This window comes from Ranitomeya variabilis, chromosome 4 (genome assembly GCF_051348905.1).
Source record: "Ranitomeya variabilis isolate aRanVar5 chromosome 4, aRanVar5.hap1, whole genome shotgun sequence".
NCBI classification, from domain to species: Eukaryota; Metazoa; Chordata; class Amphibia; order Anura; family Dendrobatidae; genus Ranitomeya; species Ranitomeya variabilis.
The window spans coordinates 26,552,065-26,579,588 of NC_135235.1; the positions used below are offsets into that span (position 1 = coordinate 26,552,065).

Genomic DNA, 27,524 nt, shown 5'->3' on the forward strand with positions numbered 1-27,524 from the left:
TAGTATCTGGCCCCTTTAAGGGAAGCAGAACATTACATCCTGCAGATCTCGCTGTGATCCCTTTTGCTTTGTATCATCATGTGACTTCAGCTAAACTGAAAGTGAAATCCAGCGCGGTGAATTTGCCGTTTGACATCGCTGGGTGCTGTGCGCGGTGTGGCGGTATTATGTGTGTCGGTCGTTGTGGCTCCGCGCAGCGCTCTCTGTGTGTGTGTACATGTATGTGGTGTGTGACCCGCTGATGTATTGTGTGCGCTGCTGTGAGTGATCGTATATAGCGGTATATTATATTACCGTGTGCCTTCTCTGCGGGGACAATCACCGACATGAAGACCAGTGGACATTTGCATCTGGAATTGTTCCTGACTCTAAACAGTAAGAAATATTGGGGGGGAAACGGACGGTTAAAGGGGTGGGTGTGTCATCGTAAAAAAAGATGGCGTCAAAGTTTCATGCAATACTACACATGGTCGATTCCGTAAAGGAACTTTAATTCTATACTCTTTGTTATCTTCATTTTCACGAGCGGTGGACTTCAGTCTATTGCTCCCTGTTATCAGCCATTTTCAAAGTGAGAAGTCTGACGTTAGAGGTACTTTCCATTGCAGGAAGATAAGTGACCTATAAATACTGCCGGCTGCTATCAGAGGTGTGATTACAGATTTGGGTGTGACTAGAGTATAACTGGAAAAGTCAGAGTCCCATAAGAAACTTTAGAACGCCCCCCCCCACGTGCCATCCGGTGCGGACACTGACGAGTGCAGTGCGGGGCGGGTGGTGGTGTAATAGGATGCTCCTTATTGTGAGACACACTCCAGATATAAAAAAAGTTTACAGTCTGCTTCTGTTAGTGTTTCTGTGCAACACGTGCATTATACACACACAACTCTGCTGCATCCACAACCTGTAACCATATAGAACAAACACAACACTGCTGCACGCACAGCAGAAACTCACACAGCTCTGCTACACGCTCAGCACTATGTCTACTGCATGAACACTACATACACGCACAGCACTATTAGGCACACTGCCTGCTGCACAAACACACCACATTGCTGCACGCACAGTAGATGCACATACAGCTCTGCTACATTTACATTATACTCACACTTCACTATCGGACACACACAGCTCTGCTACATTTACATTATACTCGCACTTCACTATCGGACACACACAGCTCTGCTACATTTACATTATACTCGCACTTCACTATCGGACACACACAGCTCTGCTACATTTACATTATACTCGCACTTCACTATAGGACACACACAGCTCTGCTACATTTACATTATACTCGCACTTCACTATAGGACACACACAGCTCTGCTACATTTACATTATACTCGCACTTCACTATAGGACACACACAGCTCTGCTACATTTACATTATACTCGCACTTCACTATAGGACACACACAGCTCTGCTACATTTACATTATACTCGCACTTCACTATAGGACACACACAGCTCTGCTACATTTACATTATACTCGCACTTCACTATAGGACACACACAGCTCTGCTACATTTACATTATACTCGCACTTCACTATAGGACACACACAGCTCTGCTACATTTACATTATACTCGCACTTCACTATAGGACACACACAGCTCTGCTACATTTACATTATACTCGCACTTCACTATAGGACACACACAGCTCTGCTACATTTACATTATACTCGCACTTCACTATAGGACACACACAGCTCTGCTACATTTACATTATACTCACACTTCACTATAGGACACACTCAGCTCTGCTACATTTACATTATACTCACACTTCACTATAGGACACACACAGCCTGCTACATTTACATTATACTCGCACTTCACTATAGGAACACACAGCTCTGCTACATTTACATTATACTCGCACTTCACTATAGGACACACACAGCTCTGCTACATTTACATTATACTCACACTTCACTATAGGAACACACAGCTCTGCTACATTTACATTATACTCACACTTCACTATCGGACACACACAGCTCTGCTACATTTACATTATACTCACACTTCACTATAGGACACACACAGCCTGCTACATTTACATTATACTCACACTTCACTATCGGACACACACAGCTCTGCTACATTTACATTATACTCGCACTTCACTATAGGACACACACAGCTCTGCTACATTTACATTATACTCGCACTTCACTATAGGACACACACAGCTCTGCTACATTTACATTATACTCACACTTCACTATCGGACACACACAGCTCTGCTACATTTACATTATACTCGCACTTCACTATAGGACACACACAGCTCTGCTACATTTACATTATACTTGCACTTCACTATAGGACACACACAGCTCTGCTACATTTACATTATACTCGCACTTCACTATAGGACACACACAGCTCTGCTACATTTACATTATACTCGCACTTCACTATAGGACACACACAGCTCTGCTACATTTACATTATATACTCGCACTTCACTATAGGACACACACAGCTCTGCTACATTTACATTATACTCGCACTTCACTATAGGACACACACAGCTCTGCTACATTTACATTATACTCACACTTCACTATAGGACACACTCAGCTCTGCTACATTTACATTATACTCACACTTCACTATAGGACACACACAGCCTGCTACATTTACATTATACTCGCACTTCACTATAGGAACACACAGCTCTGCTACATTTACATTATACTCGCACTTCACTATAGGACACACACAGCTCTGCTACATTTACATTATACTCGCACTTCACTATAGGACACACACAGCTCTGCTACATTTACATTATACTCACACTTCACTATAGGAACACACAGCTCTGCTACATTTACATTATACTCACACTTCACTATCGGACACACACAGCTCTGCTACATTTACATTATACTCACACTTCACTATCGGACACACACAACTCTGCAGCATCCACATTATGCACGCAAACAACAACTCTGCAACGCGCACTTACACGTAACACATCTGCTTGTACAGTAGATGCACACACTGCTATAGCAATCTGGGGTACTCATGGTACAACTCATTGGGTTCTCGCAATCATGTCTTGTGCCCAATGGAGGTAAACCAGAGTGCCTTTCCTCTTAACCACGTAGATGCCATAGTCCCTGCTCACATACTGTACAGCAGTACATACATAGTTCTGCTGCACACACACTCACAGCACTGCTGTACATACTGTGGTAGTTCAGCTCACTCAGCAGTACGTGGAGGTAGAAAACAGGAACACTGTCTCTTTAAATCTTCTGTTAGTTTATTAGATAGACGGCATAAACCAACACGAAGGAAAAATAAACACAGCCCTTTGGGCAAAACAAGGATACAAAAAAAAGAAAATGCTGTAACACAGTCCATACATTTGCGAGGAGCTGCCCGCTCTGAAGCAACACAGGTTTAGTCTTTCCTCCTCAGGACACAAACCGCTGGAGTTCCTCTCTCCAGCCCTACTGAATAATGACTGCCTCTGGAGGAAAGCTATTTAAGCCCAAGACCACACCATGGGGTGGAGATAAGGTGGACAACCTCCCACCCTTTTTATGGTTGTCCATAAAAACTCAGTCCTTTAAACAGTTTGGCTGTTAACCCCTCCGGCTGACTGTGCTGGAGGAAAATTTCTGGGTTTCAGATCATGAAGCCATTAGGCGCAGCGAAACATATCTCCCAACCAGCACTTTAACAGTGACTTTGTCACATATCCACTCCCTCTGCCCAAAGCTGGGGGTTTTGGCACCTTCACACGCTAAACAGGGGAGTCTGGACAGGGCATCTGCATTCCCATGCAGCTTCCCTGGCCTATGCTCGCCATGAAAAGTCCTGGAGCACTAAAAACCATCTAGTCACTCGGGCATACTTCCCTTCCTTTCCCTCATCCATCTCAAGGGTGCATGATTTGACATTAGCATGAACTTACGGCCTAACAGGTAGTATCTCAGGGTGTCAATTGCCCACTTGATGGCCAAGCACTCTTTTTCTACCATGGCATAATTCTTTTCATAAGAGGAGAGTTTTCTACTCAGATATAGGACTGGATGTTCCTTCCCATCTATATCCTGAGGCAACCTAGCTTCCACCACGACGTTGGAGGCTTCCATCTGGAGCACACACTCCTTAGTGAAATATGGTGCGACCAAGACCGGCTTTCTGCACAGGGAGAGCTTCAATGCCTAGTGTGCCATCTCTGCTTCTGAGGACCTTTTGGCCAGGAACGTCTTTGTGCCCTTTAGAAGATCAGTCAGGGGGCGGCTATCATGGCGAATTTCGCAATAAATCACCGATAGTATCCCACAAATGCCTTGACCTGTTTTTTGGAGACCGGTTGTGGTAACTTTTGGATTACCTCCACCTTGTCTATTTGCGGATTTATTTCGCCCATCCCAACAATGAAGCTCAAGTACTGTATATACTCGAGTATAAGCCGGGTATGCATGGTCCCCTCATCCCTATCCTGGTATGCATGGCCTCCTCATCCCTATCCTGGTGTTCATGACCCCCCTCATCCCCATCCTGGTATCAGGGCCTTCTCATCCCTATACTGGTATGCATGGCACCCATCAGAAAAACAAAACAAAAAAAAAATATCCTACTTACCTTCCCTACGTTCCCTCGCAGCATCTTATTCCAATGCCAGCAGCTGATTTATGCTTGTAAGCAGCACATGGTAGTGACTTCATGCGCTGCTTACAAGCAGAGGTCAGCTGCCAGAATGCTCAATGCTCTCCATGCCTGGGACTATAGGCATGGAGGGCAGTGAATATTCATTGCTCTTTTTTAATAGTGGGCACAATAAGTTCAGCTGCTGGCTTGCTGCAGCTGCCGGGTGATCATGTGTGCCCGCTTCTAAAGGGAATGAATATTCACTGCCCTCCATGCCCATCAGAGTGGAGGGCAGTGAATATTCATTCCCTTAAGTAGCGGGCACATGTGATCGCCCAGCAGCTGCAGGAATCCGGCGGCTGCGACTACTGTGCCCGCTATTAAAGAGAAATTAATATTCACTGCCAACGCGGTGAATATTAATTTCTCTTTGGTAGTGGGCACAGGCTTTAGCTGCAGCAGCTGGCTCTCTCCTGTGATCTGCTGCTCCACTGCTGCCACTCCCCCTCCATCTTGTGGGACCCTCACTCGAGTATAAGCAGAGGAGGTTTTTTTTTTCAGCATAAAAAACGTGCTGAAAAACTCGACTTATATTCGAATATATACGGTAATTTGCCTCTTCATTCCCCAGGGCGCACTTCTTTGGATTCATGGTAAACCCTGCTTCCTCAGTGCTTCCAGTACCGCCTGGACCTTCTGAAGGTGACTTCCCTAATCCGGGCTGAAGATCACAATGTCGTCCAGATAAGCGGCAGTGTACTTTTTGTGAGAGGCTAGGATCAGGTTCACGGCACTCTGGAGAGTAGCTGGTGCTCCTTGTAGTCTGAACAGCATCCGGGTATACTGAAACATCCATCAGGTGTAGAGAAGGCCGTCTTCTCCTTGGCACTCGGGAACTGGGGAATTTGCCAGTACCCTTTCATTAGGTTCAGGGTGGTAATATATTTGGCTGGCCCTAGCCTCTCAATGAGCTAATTTGACCCAGGACATCGGATATGCGTTGAAGTTGGATATCTCATTTAGCTTCTTATAGTCGTTACAGAAGCGCCACTGTCCATCCGGCTTCGGCACGAGGACAATAGGACTGCACCAGACACTCTTTGACTCCTCGATGATTCCCAGGCTCAACATTCTCCTCGCCTCCTTGGAGATCTTCTCGTGGCATGACATGCAGTTCAGTCAGGATTTCGTGTTCCACAACCTGTGTACATCCTGGTAACTCCGTAAACAGGTCCTGGTTCCGCTGAAGCAACTAATGGCACTGTTTCTGGGGTGGCGATAGTGTCTCTGCCACTGCGACATCCTCAACACTGGCTTCAGGATAGGCCCCCAGGCATGTAGCTTTCACTGGTTCCCTGTCTTGCCACGGTTTAAGAAGGTTGATGTTGTACACTTGGTATGATTTTCTTCTCCCTGACTGGTGGACCTTGTAGTTGACATCAGTTTTTCAACCACTTCGTATGACCCTTGCCACTTGGCCAGGAACTTAGTTTCCACACTGGGGATCAACACCAACACCCAGTCGCTAGGGCTAACCTGTCTCGGTCTCGCCGACCGATTGTAATCCCTTGCCTGGGCCTCTTGTGCATGAAGGATGCTCTCCCTCACAAGCAGCATCACCCTTGCGATCCTGTCCTGTATCTGGGCCACATGTTCGATAACGCTTTGGTGGGGTGTTGCCTCCACTTCCCAGGTCTCTGCAATGTCCAGAAGTCTCAGAGGGTGTCGTCCGTATAGCAGCTCAAATGGCGAGAACCCCGTAGAGGCCTGTGGGACTTCTCTAAAAGAGAAGAGTGGGCATGGTAACAGGCAATCCCAGTACCGGCCATCCTTCTCCATGACCTTCTTTAGCATAGACTTCAAGGTCCTGTTGAACCTTTCCACGAGTCCGCCCATCTGTGGATGGTACAAAGATGTCTTGAGTTGGGTAATCTGGAGGGCCTGATATAACGCTCTCATTACCTTGGACAAGCAAGGTGTTCCTTGGTTTATCAGAATCTCCCTGGGCAAGCCTGTCCCGGAGAAAATATGGACTAGTTCTCGGGCTATACTCCTGGCTGAGGAGTTCCTCAGTGATACCGGCTCCGGGCACCTTGTTGCATAGTCCATGATCACCAAGATGTATTGGTGACATCTGGCGGACTCAACTAAGGATTCTACAAGGTCTATGACAATACGGTCAAATGGGACTTCTATAATGAGTAATGGAACTAGGGGACTGCGGAAGAGGGAAACAGGAAGAGTTAACTGACATGTAGGACAGGACCAACAATAAGTAACAATCTCCCAGTGACACCCAGGCCAGTAGAACCTTTGAAGGACCCGCTCTTGGGTTTTATCTATGCCCAGATGCACACCCAAGACATGAGAATGCGCCAGGTCTAGTACCCTACGTCTATAGGGTCCTGGGACTAACAGCTGCTCTAATACTTTCCCTCGCTGTTTTGTGACCCGATAAGGCAATTCCTCATTCACTGCAAGTGGGATAAACATAGTATGAGCAGCACCTGCCTAGGATGCAGTACATCTTGTAAGGCCAAGTCTTGTAAGCCTTCTGGGGTTCGCCAGTCAGATAGGGAACCTACACCACCGCTCACTGCCCTGGGGGCAGCTTCTCCCACTCTGCTACCCGTTCGAACACAGTCAAAAACCCCTCAACATCATCGCCTGGTGTCATTTTCTGCATCGCTCGTCTTACCACCTTCCGGACGTATGTGTTGTCACCTGTACTTGGGGAACGAGCTTCCGGCCTCTCACAAACCAACTCTGCATGCTACTCAATCTGCTGCTGCTGTTGTTGGAACTGGTCCTGTTGGTCCAGTTGCTGTTGTTGGAGTTGCTGCTGCTGTTGCATCTGTTGGATAAGCAGCTTATTCATCTCCTGATGTGCCAGCTGTTGCTTTTGCTGTGTGTTCGCCAGATGCTTAATCAGGTCCTCCATACTACCTGACTTTGTCTCTTGGCTTGTGGCTGCTTTTACCCAGGACATGCTGTTTGTCCACGGCTGCTACTCGTGTTCTCAAACGTTGCGTGCATTCGAAACACCACCTGTGGGAGTTCAGCTCACTCAGCTGTACATGGAGGTAGAAAGCAGGAACACTGTCTCTTTAAATGTTCTGTTGGTTAATGAGATAAACGGCATAAACTAACATGAAGGAAAAATAAACCCAGCCATTTAGGCAAAACAGGAAAACAGAATAACAAAATGCTGTAACACAGTACATACATTTGAGGGGAGCTACCTGCCCTGGAGCAACACAGCGATAGCACAGGTTCAGTCTTTCCTCCTCAAGACAAAAACCACTGGAGTTCCTTTCTCCAGCCTTACTGAATAATAACTGCCTCTGGAGGCCAGCTATTTAAGCCCCAGACCACACCTTGGGGTGGAGATAAGGTAGACAACTGTTGTGAATTCTGCTCTTAGGCTCCCTCCGGTGGTTATAAGTGGTAGCGCTGCTGTCTTTGGATCGCAGCATTCATCAGGTGTGTCCACTTATTGCAATTCTGACTGGGCTATTTAGTCTTGCTTGGCCCTTTAGTTAGTGCCAGTTGTCCATTGTTTCCTGGAGGATTCACTTCCCTGCCTGGTCTCTCTTGCTTGCTGTTCATTTCAACAAAGATAAGTTCTGGCTTTGTTTTTTGCAGTCCAAATGCTGTGGGCCTGATCGTTCAAGTTATTTTCCATGTTTTATTTTGTCCAGCTTGGTCTGTATAAGGATTTGTTCAGCCAAGCTGGTATCTCTGGAGATGCAGATATACCCTCCATGCCTTTAGTTGGATGTGGAGATTTTGTATTTTCTGTGGTGGATATTTTCTAGTGTTTTAATACTGACCGCATAGTACTCTGTCCTATCCTTTCTATTTAGCTAGTATGGCCTCCTTTGCTAAATTCTGATTTCAGTCTACGTATGTTATTTCCCTCTCCTCTCACAGTCAATATTTGTGGGGGTGCTGTCTATCCTTTGGGGATTTTCTCTGAGGCAAGATATTATTCCCTTTTCTATCTATAGGGGTATTTAGTCCTCCGGCTGTGTCGAGATGTCCAGGGAGTGTTAGGTACATTCCACGGCTACTTCTAGTTGCGTTGTTAAGTTCAGGGTCTGCGGTCAGTACAGGTACCACCTTCTCCAGAGTACGTCCCATGCTGCTCCTAGGCCACCAGATCATAACAGACAACCTCCTATCCACTGTATGGTTGTCCACAGAAAACCTAGCCCTTTAAACAGATTGGCTGTTAACTCCTCGCAGCACTTACTGTACTGGATGAAAATTTCTGGGTTTTCCATCACTGAAGCCATTAGGCGCATCGAAACATATCTCCCCTCTAGAACTTTACCAGTGACTTTGTCACATTACACACAGCACTGCTACACACTCACAGCACTGATGCATACACACGTGAGGGGAGCCAGGGCCGTAGTCGTGGCCCGCAATGATAGCTGCTGGAGTGCACCCTGGCCACCCGACACATACATACAATGTCCCCTTTGCAGCGTACCTTCTATAACGCTTTCTATACCATCAGGGTCCCTTCTGGTCTGCTGTGGGTTCACTCCTTCTGGTTCCACACAAAGAGAGACAGAGTCCAGTTTCAACTTGTAACAGACAACTTTACTTGAATTCTTTCGCAGCACGTCCAGTTCAGTTTCAGCAATTTCACAGGGAACATCACAGTGCACATCTTTCTCTATTCCTGTGCTTTTCCCTACTTCTTCTAGAATGCTCCGAGGTCATACCATTTCGTCTAGTACCGCAGCATTTCCTCTGTCCAGCTTCACTACCTTTGGGAGTTCCCCTGTCCGTTTCGCACCAGACATAAGGGCATCTGCCCATGTAGTAAGCTGCCACATCTTGGTGCTGCTCTGCATTCCACTATTCCTTTTTCTTTCAGTTCCCAAGCCCTGGATCGCTGGGCTCCTAGCTTCAAACGTTACGGGGCCCACTGTGTTGCCCCGGCTCTAAGGCCCTGCTGGACTGCCTGGACTCCCTGGTCCCACTAAACTCCAATAAGGAAATACTCCTATCTTACCAACAGCTGGCCCCTCCTACATTAACTATTTACTATCGTATGTATGCTAAGGTGTCCCCATCTAGTGGACTAACTTACGTACTGCACTTTCCCTACCTGTACAATAGAAAGCATATACATTTAGGAACACAATATATACAGAATAAAACTACATAGCAATTCACATTTATACACTGCATTAACTTGTTCAAAGGGGAGGGGTACAAGTCAGTTCTGGTACACCCCTTACACACACTCACAGTATTGCTGCATATACATGCATTGTCCTTGTCATTCCCAGCCCTGCTGTCTTGTTCTGGACTTTTCCAGGATCTGCATCATGAGGGAGATCACTGTAGGTCCAGTTCAGCTTCTCCTCCTGCCCTGTACTGATAGATCAGTGTTGGGCAGGGAGAAAGAGAATTGTGCAGCAGCACAGCTCTCTCAGTATTCGGGAAATTTTTTGTTGTTGTGTGGTGTCCCGAGCCCCTCTGCATTCCCAAGCCCCTGTAGCAACCTACAGGTGTATTTCTACCCCTGACACATGGTTAGTACAAGCTAATATTTGCAGCACTCCTCATTATGATGTCTTTTTTTTTATAGGTTTTTTAGTGTGGGGTGCAGCTGTGCCCCAGACGCAGTACACTGCAGATATCGTGCTCCCCTGTGACTATGCACTGCTGGATTCTGGTATGGGGGGACTCGGGTTTACAAGGCAAAAGGTAACACTGGTCCTACAGAATGTGACGGTGATGGGAGAGGAGCCGGCGGATGCACCACCAGATTATCAGCCTCCGGAGAGCCCGGAGATGACCATCTTCCTGGCCACAGGTGACTTATACATGACTGCGATTATTTACCAGTTCCTCCTTATGCAGTTGGTGCCCCCAAGTGGTTTTTTGTAACTGTAATATTGATGGCCTGTCCTTGGGATAGGTCCAAATATATTGGTGGGGCTCCGTTGCTTTAGAATGACTGTGACGAGCAACAGCGCCATACATTTCCTCGTGGCCGGGACTGGGATTGCAGTTCTAGAATGGGACTGAGCTGTTTCTGAGCTGCAGAACTAAGCACGGTCACAATGGTATGCCCGGCACTCTACCTGGTATATAATGAAGTGGTTCCTGCATTCCTTGGGTCAAAAGCAGGAAGGATTTTGTAAACCTCACCCAAATGTTGGCATTCTGGGTTGGGTCAGGGACATCCAGGGAGAAGTCCTCTAACGTGACTCTAACGTGTCCCCTCTTCCCTCCCTGCAGTCGATCTCGCCGCGCTCTCATTTGCACAGCGCTTGCTGCACGTAGAATGCGAGGGAGGAGAAGTTGAATGCGAGATCTCGCCGCTCTATTCTCAGTTTTTTGCCGCTCACATCCGACTATCGGAGCTCAGCATTGCCGTCATTGCAGAAGCAACGATACCCATTGAGAGCACAGTCGAGCTGGCCAACGACAAGATTGTGGTGCCAATGACAGGTGAGACGTGATATCCCCCTCAATGACCTTACGTATACCCTGTAGCACTAGGCATAGAACGCCAGTATTAGGCCCAATCCTCGACGCTCCTCCGTCCTGCGGGCTGTGTCCTCTCCTCTTTTGGCTTGGAAGTCACTTGACTGCTGCAGACAATCACTGCATTTGCTGATTGTACACGTTGGTTACATGCCAACCACTCCAAAAGAGAGGAAGCTTTTATATCTATTTTTTTTTAGCACACGGAGGCCATAAGTCAAGTTAAAGAAAGGGGTTGAAACCCTTTACTTGGTCCATAGTGGAGGGTCCTCAGAAGTTCTTGGCCCCATTGCAATTTTCTTTTTACAAGACCCCCACATACCATGTACAATTTATAATACAGCTTTTTTTCTTTTGCGGCTGAAGTCCCAGGGCCTTACAGATTTCTAAGGCACTAGGGTCCAGGTATATGGCCCAAACTCAACAGCCTTATAAGCATATATGAAGCTGTGGAGTTGGGGGTCAGGAAACCGGTGGTTGGTCTGTGCATAGCGATCCATACTCGGATCACAAAACCAATATGTGTGAAACGCTGCCTCCTCTCTGCTCCCTACACCCCTGAATAGGTACAATTTATATGACAATTTGCAGCTCCCTTACAGTAACTGCAGCTCCTTTACAGTTGATTTTTGGACACCATTTTTAGAAGAAAAAATAACAAAAAAAAAAAAACTGTGTACCTGACAGTAATGTTAACAATACTATCATCACTAAGGCTTTAAAACAATAGAGCATAATGGACCATAAAACGTCACTTATCCCAATAGTTTTAATCAAGTAATACCAAGTTGAATGAGCCATTTTTGAGAAAACATTTTTGGATCACTTTTAGACTCAATTTGGCTGAGTATTTTTGTACTATGTCTAGTCATATTTTTAGGGATTACTTGCTGATGGTGAGTTAAGAGTAAGGTCCATGTTTAACAGTTTCCTCCCCAAAACCTATTGGTCAGACACAACATTCATTAAGGTTTTTGAGCACATGATTGCATCTGCCCGGTTGACCCAAATATTGTGGTACCTTCACACTCATAAATCTTTCCTTGGTGGACGTATCATACATATCAAGTGAAAGTAGCCAACGTAGTGGGAAAGAATGGCGGCGTACTCAAATACCCAAGTCTCCATGGTCCTACAGTCTGATAGACCTGTGTCCTTCAATCTTGAGTCTTCATTCTTCACATCTCTCTCACCTTGTTGCTTTGTTCGTTAGCGGACCTTCTTGTCTCATCCTCCCCACCATCACAAAGAGGTTCCCTCTCTGAAGAAGTGACATTAAATTGTGAGGTTTGGGGTGAGATGGAAGCAAGCATGGAATGGCATCTACAGAAGGATGGCAGCGGGCACAGACTAAACCTTGAGGACTCCCGGATCACCATACAACAGGGGCCACTAGTGCAGAAGAAGGCTGCCTCGTTACTGACCATAAGACAACTCAATGTCCATGATGAGGGCACCTATATTTGTGCCGTGACTGCAGGAAAGCACAGAGTCCAGCAGATTCTCCAAATGCATATCAGAGGTAATTCGGCACACTTTAACCGGTGAGACCTTTGGGGGCATTTTTGGAAAGAGAAGGTCTATGTGATCATCTAGCAGCCATGCTTGTTTAGAGCATCTTGCACCCTTGGGGTCTCATTTCATACACTGGCTCATAGCACCCCCTACCCACCCTTGTTCCCATCTTTTGGAATAACCCATCGTTTGGTCATCAGTTCTCTGCTGTTCAACATGTGCAATGCTGAACCTACATACCGTACCTGTAGTCTATGAACAGGATGAGCCCAATAATAAAGAATAAGTGGCGCCTAACATAGCGCCATTTCTTGTATTCTCAAGGATGTCTTTCTCCGTAGAGCCTCCTCAGGTTACAGCTTCTGTGAGTGGAAAACCAAAGACCACCGTGACTTGCCACACTGACCGATACTACCCACTGGACGTGGAGGTGTCTTGGCTGCTGAATGGCTCCCCATTAACCCACGTCTCCCCAATTACCTCCAGTCATCGGAGAAATAATGATGGGACCTACAGTGTCAGCAGCTTCCTTGAAGTTCCAATTCCTCAGCCGGGTGCCTCCCCTGATACGTACACATGTACCGTGACTCATGTCTCCATCACTGATCCAATAATGATCGAGGTTAATGTTCTTCCTGAAGGTAAGTGAAACTCTGTAAAGCTGGGGCAATAATCAAGGTATACTGCCATAACATTATTATCTTGGTTCAGTACTTGAAAGGTGGTCCTACCATCTGAAAATCCCCTTCTTAACCATCTACACTAAAATTCTAAGTCTTTCTGCCACCACTAGGAGGAGCTCACAGCACATGGATTCATTCGAGTACAGTATGCAGCTATACAGTGAGCTCCCCCTAGTGGTGGCTGCTGATAAACATCATGTAGGTGTATAGGGGAACAGGACTTTTTGCTCTTTATTAGGGCTCATTCACATGTCCATTTTTTACGAATTACAAAAACCGACTGAGCTTCATCAGTGATTTCGGTCAGAGTTTCATCAGTACTTGAATACAAAAAAGTTTATCTATTCCTTTAACATTTGATTTTAACAGTCCATCAAAATCAGACCTCACTAGGATGGCATCCATGTGCTGTCTGATTTTTTTCTCATGGTCCCATACACTTGCATTGCCAATTTTGATCCGACACTCAGATCAAAAACAGACATGTCTCCGTGATTTTGCATGGACTACTTCGTCCACGGAAAATCATGGACATGTGACTGACACTATTATAGGTACGAGTGCTATCCATGAAAACCTCCATTACCATCCTAAGCTTCCAGAAATATTAGGTGTTAAATAGGTTTCCTGGACAGTAAGAATATGGGTGAAGGCATCTTCCTGTTCTCAAAGTTTGTGCCAACCTGTTTAGAAACCCCCAAATAAAAATTAAATGGTAACTAACCTTTTTTTATCCTCCAGATATTGAAAAGTTATGAATTTTTGTAAATTTAATAACTTATTTTGCTTCCTCCTGTTTTAATATCCAGTTCATGTTCCTTTAGAAGATGCTTTCAACTGCTTCTCAGCAAAAATTCATACATTATATTGTAACAGTTTGTGTACAGGACTATCCCTATCTGAGCCTCTCTGCTCCCCACCTCTCTACTTAGTCCAGCGGACTTCCTGTACACAGGCTGAATATATTGTATGGACCTTTGCTGCGCAGCAGTTAAAAGCAGCTTCTAAAGGAACATGAACTGGACTTTGAAATATTACTGCAGCATGGTATTTGGGGGGGAAGGAAGCAAAATAAAGTTGTGAAGTATGATAAAAGAATGCATGACTTTGCAATATCTGGAGGAAAATTAAATAAAGAAAATTTTAGTGCAAATGCGTGTAGGGACTATCAGAATTTCTGATGCCATATTAAAGGAATTTCACTGTAATAATGAGGATAAAAAAGGATCTTATAAGTTGTATCCGATCCTCCCTTAAGGTAAGCAGCACAAGACGTGCCTGGCAGTCCATCATTTTGCTCTGATTCTTTATCCAAGGCGTCCAATAATCTAGAAAGTTTCATAATCTCATACTAAGTATTTTGCATGTCTGTAAATTATTCATTTCAGCTTGAATTTTGTAATGTCCTATTGGTAATGTTGGATTGTTCAGGGCGAGGGTTTTCCCATTCTAGACTTTCATCTATTAGATAAAGCGAAAAACAGCTACAAAGAGCATTTCTCTCCCTGGAGGACCCAACACATTTGTTAATTACAATAGCTTATTGATGGCAGTGAGAACTGTGTAATACTTCGTTTCTCCTGTGGAGGTGCTGTAGGAAAAATGAATACTTTCTTCTGAGATCCTCTGATAACAACTGATCACTGGGGGTCCAACTTTCATTGTTCAGGGAATCTTTGTAACAAAAAGACCGGATGATAGACAAAAGATCAACATAGAATTTATTTATTTGATGCAGACGAGAGAACAAAGGTTCAGAAACTAATCCTTCCATTGTCTTTTCTTTCTTCCCAGAAACTGATCTGCCCTTTACAGTGTTTCTCTCCATTGTGATCTTGGCCATTATGATCCCCAGTATTCTTCTATTACTATGGAAAAAATACGAACGAGAGAAGAAAAAAGCTGTATAACGATCACAAGCCAATAAGAACTGTCATAGGGTCAAGTTTTGTTTGTATATATTGGTAACAGTAAGAAAATCAAAGTGAATCTGTCTCACATTGGTTCATCTTTGTAATTTATCTATGTTGTGGGGTTTTCAATTGTTTGTGTAGAAAGAAAATCTGTTGCTACTTGGAACCATCAAAAAGCAGGTTAGCATCCTCTTAAAAATCATAATCTTGTCTATTCAATTCAACCACTTTAAGACCTAGTGTATCACAGGAAAAGAGTATAACCATCTGAAAAGATTACAATTGACAAATCACTGGAATTAGATTGCATACACCCCTGTGTTCTTAGGGAATTAAGTACCATGATAGACGGACTGTTCTGATTAAGATCATTCTAAACCTTTTCCTTACAGTGGATTTGATGTCAGATAATGCTATAGCCACATCTTCTTAATTTTTGGTGTTTTCATTTGTTTTCTTACAAAAAAAAAATCCTACTGGGAAATCATCAATAAGCAGGTTGTCAGCTTCTGAAAGATCATGTATATTTATTTTAACTTTTTAATGACCCAGTTTAACAAGAAAATTGTATAGCCACCTTAAAAAGATTATACTGTAAAAATCACCGGCATACACCCCTGGGCTCTTAGGGAATTAGGCAGTACACAGACCATTATGTCTAATATTACTCTAAACCATTGCCTTACATTGGCTCCGTAGTCAAGTAATACCATATCCATGTTTCTGTGAATGTTGGCGTTTTCAATTGTTAGTACCAAAAACAATCTCTTGCCACTGAGAAAACATCAATAAGCAGCTTAGCAGCTTTTTCGCATGACAAAGAAAGCCAGGATATTCCACAACTGCAGCAATACCGCAATCCTTTTTTCACATGACAGAGTTCCAGCTGCTGTTCAGCCTCCCTAACACTGTCGACCTTCATGCATTCCATATTGGCAGCTGATGGAGGGGGAAAGGGAACCATGCAGAGGTGTCATTAGCTTTACACAAGTCACTGGTGATAGATGGCATACATCCATGTGTTCTTAGGGAATTAAGTGCCGTGATAGACAGATCATTAACTCTAATATTTCTCAAAAGTTTTTGCTGTGATTATTTGTTTTTGGATCATTTCCTGTTGTGAAACTATCTTTTCAAAGGGGGAGAATACGACAGAAAGTAGTACAAGTCACTGTGGCTAGATAGCATTAAACAGCATACACCTCAGTGTTCTTAGGGAATTTAGTACCATCATAGACAGACCCATTTTTATTTACAGTTCAGCCTCACACAATGCTACAACTACGTCCATAATCACATGATGCTATGATGCTTGTTCATCTCTGTTCTGGCGATTAGGTGCAGGTCTCAGAGGACGCCCACATTTATAACATCTGTAAGTTGATAAAAATTATTTTTGTCGTGTAGATAATTTTTTTGGTTTGTTTGAGCTCTATTTATTAATCTACTCTCTCTTCTTTAAACCCAAACTGCACCCCATATTGAAGATCATGAGGGGGTGCAGGTCATTCTTGTACAATAAATGTGCACTTGAAAATAACGAAATCTGTTAACTGCAACTTGCAACAGGAAATGTCTGGACAACGTTAATAAAAGGTGGAGCGTCGATTTCTAATAAAATGTAGATATTTTCTTTTGAATTTTTCTTTGCGGCAAGATATTAATAATCAAAGTAAATGAGATTTTGACATTTTTGTTTTGCTTCTTTTCTGTCATTATGAATTCTTCATCTCATACAATGTATTTCACGTAACCACCACCAGGGGGCACCATGGGGAGAGAATAGAAGGTGTCAGCTGTTACGTTGGCGCCTGTTGTATCTGTATATACCTTATAATATAAGGAGGAGCAGGAGCCAGGGAGAGGGCGGAGGATGACTTCGTAGCGTTGGTAGGACCAGATCTTGGGGATCGATCAAGGCAGGATTCCCAGATAGTGAAGTCGGCGTCCTCTGCTTCTTATGCCAAGTAATAGACTAGAAGGGAAATAATAACTGAACAGGAATTTAACTCTTCCCATCCTGACATGTCCATGTTAATAGCAAATACATAGATGTTTATGCTGCCCCTCCATTATTCCTCCTGGAAATGAATGCAGAACCTGACAACTTCCACCAGACAGTCTGACAATGGAAGCCCTGATGGGATAGTGTCAGAGAATGTAGGGACAAGAGGAATGGAAGCATCCGGCATTCCCAGGAGGAATAACAGAGGGACAGCACAAATGTGCATATTTTATTGAATAATATAAGTCCGTGAAGCTGTGAGAGGAAATCCAATGCACGACAGATAGGCTTCATGGTACTTAAAGATAGGCTTCTTTTACTTAAAGGGGTGGTTGCCCAGAAAGGAGGTGAAGTTTTTCCTAGGCTGCCTGGACTAAAACCGCATGCATGACCCCCATCCGCCATATTGGTGTCCATAGTGTGAATATCATCAGCACTCACCAGATATAATGATCACCAGCACAATGCACATCAGTCCCAACACCGCCAGCACCTGGGGAGGAGAGGGTTAATAGCGATCAAAGACGAAAGCCGTCACAAGCCAGGATCTGGCCACCAATGGGGCGGTATAGGCTACCTGTACATATGGGGCGAGGCTGGAGGTCCCACAGACTATGGGGCTCCTGGGCCGAGGGGGTCCAGCATTGATTGGTCTCATCAAGTTTGTTACTTTGTGGCACGGAACTTTGCAGAACTCCATAGAAAGAAAGCAACAAGGAGTAAAGAATTGTCCTAAGGGTCATGGAGACCACCATGACAGGAGACCACCCAGAGGGCCCTTGAACCTAAAGGGAAACCAGTCAGCACTTAGCCCCCAATAAAAATGACACCTTCCTTGTAGAGATCCAACGTGCCAGCCATGAGAAATCTGGAGTAGAAGCCATAGGCAAATCAGGCTGGAAGCCGGTAGAAAAGTGTATGAGCTACAATGGCTGGGCCCCTTCAAGGTGTGGGGCCCCAGAGCAGCGGCTTGATTCTGGCAGACAAAACAATTCTTAGGTTTCCGTTCACATTCAATAAACTAAAATGTCCCTGCTGGCCTGAGGAAATTCCTCCAGGACCATGGGCTGATATCTCCCGGACACAGTACGGCAGACATTTGGGGTAACCGCTGGCTGCTGCCCCTCCGGGGTACACACCTTGTTGCTCCTTTGTTCCATTTTCATATAGTACTTGCTACTGTTGCACTTTAGGTCCTCATGAATTTCCACAGTGGCCGCTCCATCTTCAAAGGGGTTAATATCTTGGTCAATCACTTTCTCCATGTCTTCATTCCTAATGTTCACAACCTGGAAAAAACCAATACTGAGGCTGTGGGATGGGAAAAACTGGTGGAGCGGGATGAGGTGATGCAACTTATGGCGGTGAGAGGCTCATGGGTTCAGGGAGAACATCTTTGTGCTCATCTTCATCAGTAGAGGCATATCATCTGCCAGTAAAGCATGTTTTCTAAGACTCCTTAAAGGGGGTCTAAGAAATTATAAGTGTTTAAAGTAGCATCATAAGATACTTCAATAAATGCAGATCTTCAGATATTCTGCTCCGGTCCGGGGTCCCAACTTCTCAGCTTGTGTTCGACACAGGACAACAATTACTAAAGATCTTAAGGGACCACTCCGTGTCTTTTCGTATTGCCCCCTCTATTACCAATCAGTAACATATGTGTAGTGAGTGCAATATAATCCTTACTGGTTGTCGTCTGCTGCCGTTTTCTGCGCTGCTCCGGTCCTCTCCTGCATCGCGTGACTGCGGCGCTGACTTGCCGTTCTGAGTCTAATATAATTAGAATGAGAAATTGAAGACGGCTCCACGGAAAAGACGCTGTGCCACCTGGGAGGTTACAACTGTGTGCACGGGATGCAGTAGAGAACCGGAGTGGCGCTACAAACGGCAAAGGACAGCAATGGGTAAGTGTGTTCATGCACTCGTTTCACACACACTGCGGATTGGTAACAATGAAGACAATAAAGAAAAAAGCCGGAGTGGTCCTTTATCTACTGAAATAAACGGTCAAAAAGTCCCTTTCACACAGCCCTGAAGACGTCTTCCCATTTATAGGACACAAGCTGGAAGTGGAGCTGCAAGGACCCTTATATCTAGAGGTTGGGGCACCTTGTTAAAGGGGTTGTACTTTATTTCAGCAAATGTGTTAGGGACATAAATTTGTGGCACTGACTAATACAATGTTATGTAAAAGTTTGGGCACCCTTGGTCAAAATTATTGTTATTGTGAACAGATAAGAAAGCTGAAGATGAAATGATCTCCGAAAGGGCTAAAGTTAAAGATGACAAATTTCCTTTGTAATTAAGGAGATTATATATATATACATATATATATATATATATATATATATATATATATATATATAGTATTATCTTTTACATTTTAAAAATTAACAAAAATGAAATGGGTGGATACAAAAGTTTGAGCTCAGATAACTGTGACCAAGGTTTCAGACCTTAATTATCCTGTTAGGGTTATGGCTTCACTATCCTAATTAGGGAAGGTCAGGTGATGCAAGTTTCCCAGCTTTATTAAAACCCAGCCTCCTCTAACCTTGTGACAAAAAACAGCGGCCATAGGTTCTTCTAAGCAGCTGCGGAGCACTCTAAAAATGAAAATGGTGGAGGCCACAAAGCAGGAGAAGGCTATAAGAAGAGAGCAAAGTGTTCTCAAGTTGCCCTTTCCTCAGTTTGAAATGTAATTAAGAAATTGCAATTACCAGGAAGAGTGGAGGTCAAGATAAGGTCTGAAAGACCAAGCAAAATTTCAGTGAGAGCTGCTCGTAGGATTGCTAGAGAGGCAAATCAGAACCCCCACTTGACTGTAAAAGACCTTCAGAAAGTTTTAGCAGACTGTGGAGTTGTGGTACATTGTTCTACTGTTCAGAGACAACTGCACAAATATGGCCTTCATGGAAGACTCATCAGAAGAAAACCTCTCCTGTGTCCTCACCATAAAATTCAGCATCAGAAGTTTGCAAAAGAACATCTAAACAAGCAGTTTGCAAAAGAACATCTAAACAAGCCTCATACATTTTGGAAACCAGTCCTGTGGACCGATGAGGTTAAAATAGCACTCTTTGTCCACAATGATCAATGGTATGTGTGGAAAAAAAGGGCACAGAATATCAGGAAATGGACATCTCTCCAACCATTAAGCATGGGGTTAGATCAATCATGGTTTGGGGTTGTGTTGCCATCTATGGCACAGGGAACATTTCACGGGTAGAGGGAAGAATAGATTCAATGAAATTTCAACAAATTCTTGATGCAAGCATAACACCATCTGTAAAAAAGCTGAAGGTCAAAAGAGGAAGAGGATGGCTGCTACAAATGGATAATGATCCTAAATACACATCCAAATCCACAATAGACCTCAAAAGGCGCAAGCTGAAGGTTTTACAATGGCCCTCACAGTCCCCTGATCTGAACATCATTGATAATCTGTGGATAAACCTCAAAATAGCAGAGGATGCAAGACGACGCGGGAATCTGACATAACCGGAGGAATTCTCCAAGGAAGAATGGAGGAAAATCCATCAAACAAAAATTGAAAGACTCTAGTCTGGCTACAAAAAGCATTTACAAGCTGTGATACTTGCAAAAGGGGGTGCAACTAACTACTAACCATTAAGGGTGCACAAACTTTTGCATAGGCCCATTTTCCTTTTTAAAATGTAAAAGATGACAATATATATATATTTTTGCCTATGATACAAAGGAAATGTAACATCTTTAACTTTAGATCATTTCATCTTCAACTTGCTTAACTCTTCACAATAACAGTCATTTTGACCTGGGGTGCCCAAACTTTTACAGCCACTGTATATAAGAATTACAGATTTTCCTCCTCCTTCCTCACAGGCAGCACTGCTCTGCTGTTCTCAGAATGGCCGCCAGTGGAGGATCATGTGACCAGACCTGCCCATCAGCCTCCTCCAAAGGAAAAACACTGCACATTGGAATCTACCTTTCCATTGGAGGAGGCTGATGGGCAGGTCTGGTCACATGATCCTCCACCGGCGGCCATTCTGAGAACAGCAGAGCAGTGCTGCCTGTGAGGAAGGAGCAGAACTTGTAATACTGATATCACTAAGACTGATGTCAGTGCCACAATATCATGTCCCCGACAGATTTATTAACCCCTTCCCGACATTTGACGTACTATCCCGTCGAGGTGGGGTGGGCCCCCATGACCGCCGACGGGATAGTACGTCATACGCGATCGGCCGCGCTCACGGGGGGAGCGCGGCCGATCGCGGCCGGGTGTCGGCTGCATATCGCAGCTGACATCCGGCACTATGTGCCAGGAGCGGTCACGGACCGCCCCCGGCACATTAACCCCCGGCACACCGCGATCAAACATGATCGCGGTGTACCGGCGGTACAGGGAAGCATCGCGCAGGGAGGGGGCTCCCTGCGGGCTTCCCTGAGACGATCGGTACAAGGTGATGTACTCACCTCGTACCGAACGTCTTCTCCCTGCAGGCCCCGGATCCAAAATGGCCGAGGGGCTGTATCCGGGTCCTGCAGGGAGCACTTCCGGGTCGGAGCAGGCTGCAGATGAAAGCTGCAGCCTGCTCCGATGAAAGTATGATCGCAGATCTGATAGAGTGCTGTGCACACTATCAGATCTGCGATCTGTGATGTCCCCCCCTGGGACAAAGTAAAAAAGTAAAAAAAAAAAATTCCACATGTGTAAAAAAAAAAAAAAAAAATTCCTAAATAAATAATAATAAAAAAAAAAATATTATTCCCATAAATACATTTCTTTATCTAAAAAAAACAAACAAAAACAATAAAAGTACACATATTTAGTATCGCCGCGTCCGTAACGACCCGACCTATAAAACTGGCCCACTAGTTAACCCCTTCAGTAAACACCGTAAAAAAAAAAAAAAAAAAACGAGGCAAAAAACAACGCTTTACTACCATACCGCCGAACAAAAAGTGGAATAACACGCGATCAAAAAGACGGATATAAATAACCATGTTACCGCTGAAAACGTCATCTTGTCCCGCAAAAAACGAGCCGCCATACAGCATCATCAGCAAAAAAATAAAAAAGTTATAGTCCTCAGAATAAAGCGATGCCAAAATAATTATTTTTTCTATAAAATAGTTTTTATCGTATAAAAGCGCCAAAACATAAAAAAATGATATAAATGAGATATTGCTGTAATCATACTGACCCGACGAATAAAACTGCTTTATCAATTTTACCAAACGCGGAACGGTATAAACGCCTCTCCCAAAGGAAATTCATGAATAGCTGGTTTTTGGTTATTCTGCCTCACAAAAATCGGAATAAAAAGTGATAAAAAATGGTCACGTGTCCGAAAATGTTACCAATAAAAACGTCAACTCGTCCCGCAAAAAAAAAAAAACCTCACATGACTCTGTGGACCAAAATGTGGAAAAATTATAGGTCTCAAAATGTGGAGACGCAAAAACTTTTTTGCTATAAAAAGCGTCTTTTAGTCTGGTTTCACACTTGCGTTTTTATCTGCATGCGTTTTTTAAAAAAACCACGTGTGAAAAAATGCATGTAAACGCGGTAAAACGCATGCGTTTTTATAGAAAAACACAAGAAAACAAGAAAAAAACAAAAAACCCTAACCCTACCCCTAACCCTACCCCTAACCTGAAATACGTGGCACTGAAATACGTGGCACTGAAATATACGTTTATATACGTATATAAGTGCCACGATATTTCAGTGGCCACGTATTTAAGTGCCACGTATTTAAGTGCCACGTATTTCAGTGCCACGTATTTACGTGCCACGTATTTACGTGCCACGTATTTACGTGCCACGTATTTACGTGGCACTGAAATACGTGGCACTGAAATATCGTGGCACTGAAATATCGTGGCACTGAAGTATTTACGTGCCACGTATTTTTCAGTGCCTGAAATACGTGGCACTGAAATACGTGGCACTGAAATATCGTGGCACTGAAATATCGTGGCACTGAAATACGTGGCACTGAAATACGTGGCACTTAAATACGTGGCACTTAAATACGTGGCTCTTAAATACGTGGCACTTATATACGTGGCACTTATATACGTGGCACTTATGACTGTCAGAAAATGTTCAGTAAACGGTTAGGGGTGAGGTTAGGGGTAGGGTTTCAGGTAGAATTGGGGAGATTCCACTGTTCAGGCACATCAGGGGCTCTCCAAACGCGACATGGCGTCCAATCTCAATTCCAGCCAATTCTGCGTTGAAAAAGTAAAACAATGCTCCTTCCCTTCCGAGCTCTCCCGTGCGTCCAAAAAGGGGTTTACCCCAACATATGGGGTATCAGCGTACTAGGGACAAATTGAACAACAACTTCTGGGGTCCAAGTTCTCTTGTTATCCTTGGGAAAATAAAAATTTGGGGGGCTAAAAATCATTTTTGTGGGAAAAAAAATATGTTTTATTTTCACGGCTCTGCGTTGTAAACTGTAGTGAAACACTTGGGGGTTCAAAGTTCTCACAACACATCTAGATAAGTTCCTTGGGAGGTCTAGTTTCCAATATGGGGTCACTTGTGGGGGGTTTGTACTATTTGGGTACATCAGGGGCTCTGCAAATGCAACGTGACGCCTGCAGACCAATCCATTTAAGGCTGCATTCCAAATGGCGCTCCTTCCCTTCCGAGCTCTGTCATGCGCCCAAACAGTGGTTCCCCCCCACATAGGGGGTATCAGCGTACTCAGGACAAATTGGACAACAACGTTTAGGGTCCAATTTATCCTGATACCCTTGTGAAAATACAAAACTGGGGGCTAAAAAATCATTTTTGTGAAAAAAAAAAAAATAATTTTTATTTTCACGGCTCTGCGTTATAAACTGTAGTGAAACACTTGGGGGTTCAAAGTTCTCACAACACATCTAGATAAGTTCCTTGGGGGATCTAGTTTCCAATATGGGGTCACTTGTGGGGGGTTTGTACTGTTTGGGTACATCAGGGGCTCTGCCAATGCAACGTGACGCCTGCAGACCAATCCATTTAAGTCTGCATTCCAAATGGCGCTCCTTCCCTTCCGAGCTCTGTCATGCGCCCAAACAGTGGTCCCCCCCCCACAAATGGGGTATCAGCGTACTCCAGACAAATTGGACAACAACTTTTGAGGTCCAATTTATCCTGATACCCTTGTGAAAATACAAAACTGGGGGCTAAAAAATCATTTTTGTGAAAAAAAAAAATAATTTTTATTTTCACGGCTCTGCGTTATAAACTGTAGTGAAACACTTGGTGGTTCAAAGTTCTCCCAACACATCTAGATAAGTTCCTTAGGGGGTCTACTTTCCAAAATGGTGTCACTTGTGGGGGGGTTTAATGTTTAGGCACATCAGGGGCTCTCCAAACGCAACATGGCATCCCATCTTAATTCCAGTCAATTTTGCATTGAAAAGTAAAATAGCGCTCCTTCCCTTCCGAGCTCTGCTATGCGCCCAAACAATGGTTTACCCCCACATATGGGGTATCGTCGTACTCAGGACAAATTGCACAACAACTTTTGTGGTCTAATTTCTTCTCTTACCCTTGGGGAAATAAAAAAATGGGGGTTAAAAGATCATTTTTGTGAAAAAATATGATTTTTTATTTTTACGGCTCTGCATTATAAACTTCTGTGAAGCACTTGTTGGGTCAAAGTGCTCACCACACATCTAGATAAGTTCCTTAGGGGGTCTACTTTCCAAAATGGTGTCACTTGTGGGGGGGTTTAATGTTTAGGCACATCAGGGGCTCTCCAAACGCAACATGGCATCCCATCTTAATTCCAGTCAATTTTGCATTGAAAAGTAAAATAGCGCTCCTTCCCTTCCGAGCTCTGCTATGCGCCCAAACAATGGTTTACACCCACATATGGGGTATCGTCGTACTCAGGACAAATTGCACAACAACTTTTGTGGTCTAATTTCTTCTCTTACCCTTGGGGAAATAAAAAAATGGGGGTTAAAAGATCATTTTTGTGAAAAAATATGATTTTTTATTTTTACGGCTCTGCATTATAAACTTCTGTGAAGCACTTGTTGGGTCAAAGTGCTCACCACACATCTAGATAAGTTCCTTAAGGGGTCTACTTTCCAAAATGGTGTCACTCGTGGGGGGTTTCAATGTTTAGGCACATTAGGGGCTCTCCAAACGCAACATGGCGTCCCATCTCAATTCCAGTCAATTTTGCATTGAAAAGTCAAATGGCGCTCCTTCCCTTCTGAGCTCTGCCCTGCGCCCAAACAATGGTTTACACCCACATATGGGGTATCAGTGTACTCAGGACAAATTGCACAACAATTTTTGGGGTCCAATTTCTTCTCTTACCCTTGGGAAAATAAAAAATTGGGGGTGAAAAGATCATTTTTGTGAAAAAATATGATTTTTTATTTTTACGGCTCTGCATTATAAACTTCTGTGAAGCACTTGGTGGGTCAAAGTGCTCACCACACATCAAGATAAGTTCCTTAGGGGGTCTACTTTCCAAAATGGTGTCACTTGTTAGGGGTTTCAATGTTTAGGCACATCAGGGGCTCTCCAAATGCAACATGGCGTCCCATCTCAATTCCAGTCAATTTTGCATTGAAAAGTCAAATGGCGCTCCTTTGCTTCCAAGCTCTGCCATGCGCCCAAACTGTGGTTTACCCCCACATATGGGGTATCAGCGTACTCAGGACAAATTGTACAACAACTTTTGGGGTCTATTTTCTCCTGTTACCCTTGGTAAAATAAAACAAATTGGAGCTGAAATAAATTTTGTGTGAAAAAAAGTTAAATGTTCATTTTTATTTAAACATTCCAAAAATTCCTGTGAAACACCTGAAGGGTTAATAAACTTCTTGAAAGTGGTTTTGAGTACCTTGAGGGGTGCAGTTTTTAGAATGGTGTCACACTTGGGTATTTTCTATCATATAGACCCCTCAAAATGACTTTAACTGAGATGTGGTCCCTAAAAAAAAATGGTGTTGTAAAAATGAGAAATTGCTGGTCAACTTTTAACCCTTATAACTCCGTCACAAAAAAAAATTTTGGTTCCAAAATTGTGCTGATGTAAAGTAGACATGTGGGAAATGTTATTTATTAAGTATTTTGTGTGACATATGTCTGTGATTTAAGGGCATAAAAATTCAAAGTTGGAAAATTGCGAAATTTTCAAAATTTTCGCCAAATATTCGTTTTTTTCACAAATAAACGCAAGTTATATCGAAGAAATTTTACCACTAACATGAAGTACAATATGTCACGAGAAAACAATGTCAGAATCGCCAAGATCCGTTGAAGCGTTCCAGAGTTATAACCTCATAAAGGGACAGTGGTCAGAATTGTGAAAATTGGCCCGGTCATTAACGTGCAAACCACCCTTGGGGGTGAAGGGGTTAAAACCAAAGTAGAAAACCCCTTAAAAAAGAGCATTTTGATTTGTACAGTAACCTCAACACAAAATTATAAAAATAAACCTCCTTAGTGCATTCTTTGCCATAGTGTAAAATATTGGAATAAATTAAACTAATAATTAAAATAATAATTTTAAGATTTTTAATTTTTCCCTGGTGTAAAAGCCACAGTTCTCCAGAATCCGGCGATGTTTTTCTTTCGTTCCTGCGCCTCTCTGTTCTTTACATATGGCCCTCTCTTCCCTGAATATATATCCAGTCTTATTAGCCAAGTGGGCGTGGTCTTCACACAGAACAGTTCATGACCACATCCACTTCTTTAACAAGAGTAATTATATAATTAGAGAAGATGCTGCCATATCTCAGGAACGGAGAGGAGCAGGAACAAAAGAAAAACATCGCCAGATTCAGGAGAATGGAGGCATTTACACCACATTTTTTTAAAAATACATATTTACAAGTAATTGGACCCCCTTACTGAAAAATAAAAAAAATACATAATTGGTAAATAACTTATTTTTTATTATTCTTTTTAATTATGTCACACAAGCACAATAAGTCAAACGTTCCTTTCCCTCAATCATCCATTAATATCACTGCCCCGCACCTCCGTCACTCCGGTCTCCCCGGCTTTTTCCATCTCTCCTCTGCAGCCGGTTATATACGAAGCCGTGACGTCACTCCGGGATCAGCGCAGCCCCAGACCGCAGAGCCAGCGCCGGGGATCAGAGCGGACGCCCAGAGCTGCACTTCATCCATTCCCCTCACTGATTGCAGGGGGCAGCGGCGGCTCTTACAGCAGATTGAAGGACAGCGCCCCCTGCTGTAAAGACGGCGCTTCTAACAATGCACATTGTGAGATCAAG

The 27,524-nt window shown here is 43.8% G+C and overlaps 2 protein-coding genes across 5 annotated transcripts; one reads left to right on the forward strand and one right to left on the reverse strand.

The window, feature by feature from the left end:
- The first annotated feature begins 77 nt into the window (after nucleotides 1–77).
- On the forward strand, nucleotides 78–16,903 carry TAPBPL (TAP binding protein like). Its single transcript, XM_077258234.1, has 6 exons — nucleotides 78–375; nucleotides 10,248–10,475; nucleotides 10,904–11,116; nucleotides 12,366–12,674; nucleotides 13,009–13,308; nucleotides 15,145–16,903. The coding sequence occupies exons 1-6, from the start codon at nucleotides 327–329 to the stop codon at nucleotides 15,258–15,260; spliced, it is 1,215 nt and encodes a 404-aa protein (XP_077114349.1). The 5' UTR covers nucleotides 78–326; the 3' UTR covers nucleotides 15,261–16,903.
- A 118-nt stretch (nucleotides 16,904–17,021) lies between these two features.
- On the reverse strand, nucleotides 17,022–27,345 carry LOC143769561 (uncharacterized). 4 transcript variants are annotated; one of them, XM_077258236.1, is made up of 4 exons: nucleotides 27,266–27,339; nucleotides 18,408–18,557; nucleotides 17,710–17,761; nucleotides 17,022–17,238 (listed from the first exon to the last, which is right to left on the reverse strand). In XM_077258236.1, the coding sequence occupies exons 1-4, from the start codon at nucleotides 27,296–27,298 to the stop codon at nucleotides 17,222–17,224; spliced, it is 252 nt and encodes an 83-aa protein (XP_077114351.1). In that variant the 5' UTR covers nucleotides 27,299–27,339; the 3' UTR covers nucleotides 17,022–17,221. The 4 variants fall into 4 exon arrangements, 2 of the variants coding, with proteins under 2 accessions (XP_077114351.1, XP_077114350.1); XM_077258235.1 differs by having other exon boundaries at nucleotides 17,022–17,256; XR_013214421.1 differs by having other exon boundaries at nucleotides 17,022–17,761; nucleotides 17,846–18,557; nucleotides 27,266–27,345.
- Between the last annotated feature and the right edge of the window lie 179 nt (nucleotides 27,346–27,524).